At 35.9% G+C, this 4,606-nt stretch overlaps 1 protein-coding gene across 1 annotated transcript; it reads left to right on the plus strand.

Annotated features, from left to right (window-relative positions):
• The first annotated feature begins 479 nt into the window (after positions 1-479).
• On the plus strand, positions 480-2,696 carry LOC140963672 (WAT1-related protein At5g07050-like). Its single transcript, XM_073423075.1, has 7 exons — positions 480-792; positions 900-962; positions 1,071-1,187; positions 1,323-1,572; positions 1,713-1,871; positions 1,962-2,113; positions 2,206-2,696. Exons 1-7 carry the CDS (start codon positions 590-592, stop codon positions 2,504-2,506), a joined length of 1,245 nt encoding a protein of 414 aa, XP_073279176.1. The 5' UTR covers positions 480-589; the 3' UTR covers positions 2,507-2,696.
• The last annotated feature ends 1,910 nt before the right edge of the window (positions 2,697-4,606 follow it).

Below are 4,606 nucleotides of genomic sequence, written 5' to 3' on the forward strand. Positions count from 1 at the left end.
AAAAATTAATTTGAAATGTATTCAAACAGTTTGATTTCGGCATCATGCATGCAGTAAGGGTGCCGGGTCATCTTTCATTGAAATTAACGAGGTGGTGGTTACTGTCTTAATAATATTCTACTAGGTGGAAATGAAAAGTCACACAAAAAAAAATTATAGTGGGAATTGTGTCATAAAATAAAATTGAAGTTAACCAATTTGCATGCAACATGGAATCAAAAAAAAAAAAAAAAAAAAAAAAGAANCCTTAGTTGCATATATCATCAACCACTTACTATAAAATTGGAACCCACTGATGATAATCATCGGCCTCGATTTGAGCCACGTGGATATCAGATCAATCGTTTATTGATGACAAATTAGAATATTCTTTCAGATGCAGATCATGCATGCCAGGTGAAAAGACCAAAACACCCCTCTCCTCTCATTGTTTTTTGGCTATAAATATGCCAGTGTCGAGTCCTACTTTCCTTAGGACAAACACAAGCTCTTCCAAGTGTGTTTTCCTCAGTCTCTTACAGAACCGAAATTCTTAGTGTTTTTTTTCTTCTTCTTATTACGTACATAGCTTAAGAAAGAGTTTGGAAAAATGGAAGGAAAAGGAGGCCTTGGGAAATTTTATGAGAAGGCTAAGCCTTACGTAGCCATGATTTGCTTACAATTTGGCTATGCTGGGATGAATATTATAACCAAAGTTTCACTTAATAGAGGGATGAGTCACTATGTCTTGGTTGTGTATAGGCATGCCTTTGCCACTGCGGTCATTGCTCCCTTTGCTATTTTTCTGGAAAGGTTGATGACATATATATATATTCACTTTTTTTTACCACTTTTGATTATTTTTATTTGTTTTCAAGAAATGAGAGCTGAATCTTCTTGATTCTTGGTTTTTGACATAGGAAAGTGAGGCCGAAGATTACGTACACGATTTTCTTGCAGCTATTTGTGTTGGGACTTCTCGGGTGAGTTTCGGAACTGAGACGTGATGCTTGGGTTAATGTTAAGTTTCTATGCTGTGCAAAAGCGGACTGATCTAATATTAATATTCTATTCGGATCTGGATATTGCAGGCCGGTGATCGATCAGAATTTCTACTATGCTGGGCTGAAATACACTTCCCCGACTTTTTCATGTGCCATGAGTAACATGCTCCCCGCGATGACATTTGTTATGGCAGTTATCTGCAGGTATGTGTGTGTGTGTGTGTGTGTGCGCATTGCATGTGTATGCTATAGGAAGTAAATACTTTCGAATAAAGAGGATTGAAAGCAGACGATTTTCGAACCGAATATAATCGAGGGTGGTGCACTTGTAATGTGTAGGATGGAGAAGGTGAATATAAAAAAGGTGAGGTGCCAAGCGAAGGTGGTGGGAACAATAGTGACGGTTGCGGGAGCCATGTTTATGACACTATACAAAGGTGATGTGATCAACATGGTATGGTCCAAATACATTCATCCTAGGAAATCCTATGTTGCTGACACAACTCAAGGCACTGACCAAGATTGGGTTAAGGGTTCGATTCTGCTCATCTTGGCCACTTTTGCTTGGGCTTCTTTCTTCATTCTTCAGGTTCGTTACACCGTTTCGCTCCGCTGAAAATAATTTATCCAAACTCATAGAAACAGGTCGATATTGCATATAGGCCATGCAAGACCCAAGAATTTTGTAAAGAAAATGATCGAGCACTTCTCTTGATTTTCTGAATACAGGCCATTACGTTAAGGAAATACACAGCCCAGCTTTCATTGACTGCCCTTGTGTGCTTTATGGGAACACTGCAATCTATTGTTGTCACTTTAGTGATGGAGCACAAGCCAAATGCTTGGGCCATAGGATGGGACATGAATCTGCTAGCTGCTGCCTATGCCGTAAGTTCACAATCGAAACGTTTTCCTTTACTTATTTTTCATATATAGTACTTTGTTGAATAACACATTCATCTAAACATGTATGTACAGGGTATTGTTTCATCGAGCATTGCATACTATGTTCAAGGCCTTGTGATGCAAAAAAGAGGGCCGGTATTTGTCACAGCTTTCAGCCCGTTGATGATGATCATTGTAGCAATCATGGGATCTTTCATTTTGGCAGAAAAAATATATGTTGGAGGGTACGTATAGATCTTTCGAAACAACCGAAAAACTAATCAAAATGAACCATTTCTCGAGTACTTTTTTCAAACTTAAATCTACCTTTTTGCAGTGTTATTGGGGCAGTGCTGATAGTGATGGGACTGTACTCGGTTCTGTGGGGAAAATACAAGGAGTACAAAGAGAAAGAAGCAGAGGAAATTCTTGAACCAGTAAAGGGCGGTAACAACACTGGAAATGCCAACCAAAAGCAGAATCAAAATGGAATGATTATCGAAGATATTGAAGCAAATATTATGATCGGAGTGACACAGAAAAATGAAGATAAAAGAATGTCCGCGGTTCCAGCAATTGCCATCGGTGCTCCAATGCCACAGCCTCCCATGATAGCCATTGAAGCCCCGAAACCTTAAACCTGTCGAGGGAAATTATTACAACCAAAATATATGTGTGTGTGTGTGTGTGTATGTACGCTTTTTTACTTCTTCTTTTTTCAAAATTTTGTCTTTCGGTGGGTCTTTTTCGTTGTATGAAATGGAGTGATTCAGGAGATTGTAACCTTTGGTGTAATCTAAAAATTTCCCAAGAAAATTTCATGAAAAATGTTTTATTGACATTTTTTTTAAAAAAAAAAAAGAACAAAACAAATCGAATATATGTTTGTAAAGTTAGTGTTTTTCATTGTGTCCACTTCGGATATCAGCTGACGTCTGATTCAGAATCCCACTTAAAATTTACAGATCTTTTAGTTGGTTCTCTCTCAACATGATCCTACGTTATTACTAATTGATGAAATTTATTCGTACATATATTATTAGTTGTATTTATCGTGTAATATACGACAAAATTATGGAGTACATAATAGAACATATAAAATATTACAACAACTCAAACGTCACAGTTTGATCTCTTACCTAACAGGACAGTTATTACATCTCAACAAAAAAAATATAAATTTTCTTCGACCATTGATTAAATATAGAGATTAAATTATCTTTTCCTTCTTTGGATTAAATTCTCGTATATTATCATTTATATCATGATTCTTGGGAACTTATTCCACTCAATCTTATGAAAAATAAAGAAAACTCAAGATTCAAGGGTCTGTTTCTGGCTAAGTATATATTGATCACGTTTGAAAAATAATGGAACTAGGAATACGAATGGAGATGGAACTGATCGAGTGAGCAAAGCATCGCAAAATCCCAAGTTCTTTGAGCATTTTAGGCCCACTTTCCTCTCTTTAAACATTTATAAATACATTCATTCATATTCCATCCACACCTCAAAATCACCAAGGATGTATATATATGTTGATGCTAGAATAATTTTTACCCAAATTATAAACTCTTTATTTCAAAATCATCAAGGATGTATATATGTTGATGCTATATGATTAGACGATTTTACGGAAAACATTTCTTTTTCTTTGGCTTCTTTTATCTTACATCGGAAGAACTTCTCGCGTAAAAAAGTATTTGGGTTGTGGTGAACCAAGTGTTCTTTGGCTTCTTTTATTTGGTAAGAAGCATAAGACTAAACATCCTTGTTGAAACATCTAAATACTTGTTCTTTCTTAAATAGATTTTTATAGGAGGTTTAGGATTCATTATTTGTGAATCAATTTGTCCAATCGACATTTGGGATTATGGAAGTTCGGATTATTCCATTCAGCATCCTTTCTTATCTGATTGTGAAAAATCGAATATTTAAAAAAAAAACTTGAAAATTGGTGAAAATTCTCAATTTACATTTCAAGAGTTCAATTGTTTTGGTGATATTTTTTTGTTTTCGAGTCGAGAGAATGGATTGTTATAATTGAGTCTCGAATCTAAAACTTTGTCCCAACCTCGATACCCTGGTGTTATATGGACTACGAGTCATTGACTTTGGTAAGATTTATATGAACTGTTTTTTTACGACAAATCCATTTTTTTCCTGCCCTTTTCCCCTCTCTTGGATATATATGTCCTGGTGGGGATATTGCTCGGCCTTTATTCTATTAGGATATCAGTAAAGCCATCGACATGATATTCGCCCAATATAATTAGGCAGTGCCACTTTGGATTTACCAACTTGGTCTCCATCGTGGCTTCTACTCGGTCTCGATCATGATTTCAAGGAGTCATGGCTCGGCCTCGGTCTCCCTCACTCCATTTTTCGTCACATATCGATCACATATTAATTTTATCGTTGCTCGTCTCGTTTGATAAGAAATTGAAATATATGAATAACATAACTATTTTTGAGTCCAAAGATTATAGAACTCGACTCAAATGGTACCTAAAACAAGGACCAAATTGTCCCACATAAATATTTTGGCACCTCATGTGTGTGGAGATATATTTGATTATCAATCAAATCTCAAAGAGAAAAAAATGTCGGCAATTAACGGTGGTAGGTGGTGGGTTATCGTTGAAAGGTGAATAAGATGAGAATTGATGCATTCAGAAAAGATAAATTCGCCTATTATAAAATATGAATATGAATAGACATCTAATTCCTTCATTTCT

Source organism: Primulina huaijiensis, chromosome 17 (genome assembly GCF_012295235.1).
Source record: "Primulina huaijiensis isolate GDHJ02 chromosome 17, ASM1229523v2, whole genome shotgun sequence".
NCBI classification, from domain to species: Eukaryota; Viridiplantae; Streptophyta; class Magnoliopsida; order Lamiales; family Gesneriaceae; genus Primulina; species Primulina huaijiensis.

Bases quoted from the DNA above. Each gene is read 5' to 3' on its own strand.
- LOC140963672 (XM_073423075.1), top strand. From the start codon at position 590: ATGGAAGGAAAAGGAGGCCTTGGGAAATTTTATGAGAAGGCTAAGCCT. The intron at 963-1,070 runs GTGAGTTTCGGA...TGGATATTGCAG, and splicing joins TTTGTGTTGGGACTTCTCGG to GCCGGTGATCGATCAGAATT. The intron at 1,573-1,712 runs GTTCGTTACACC...TTCTGAATACAG, and splicing joins CTTCTTTCTTCATTCTTCAG to GCCATTACGTTAAGGAAATA.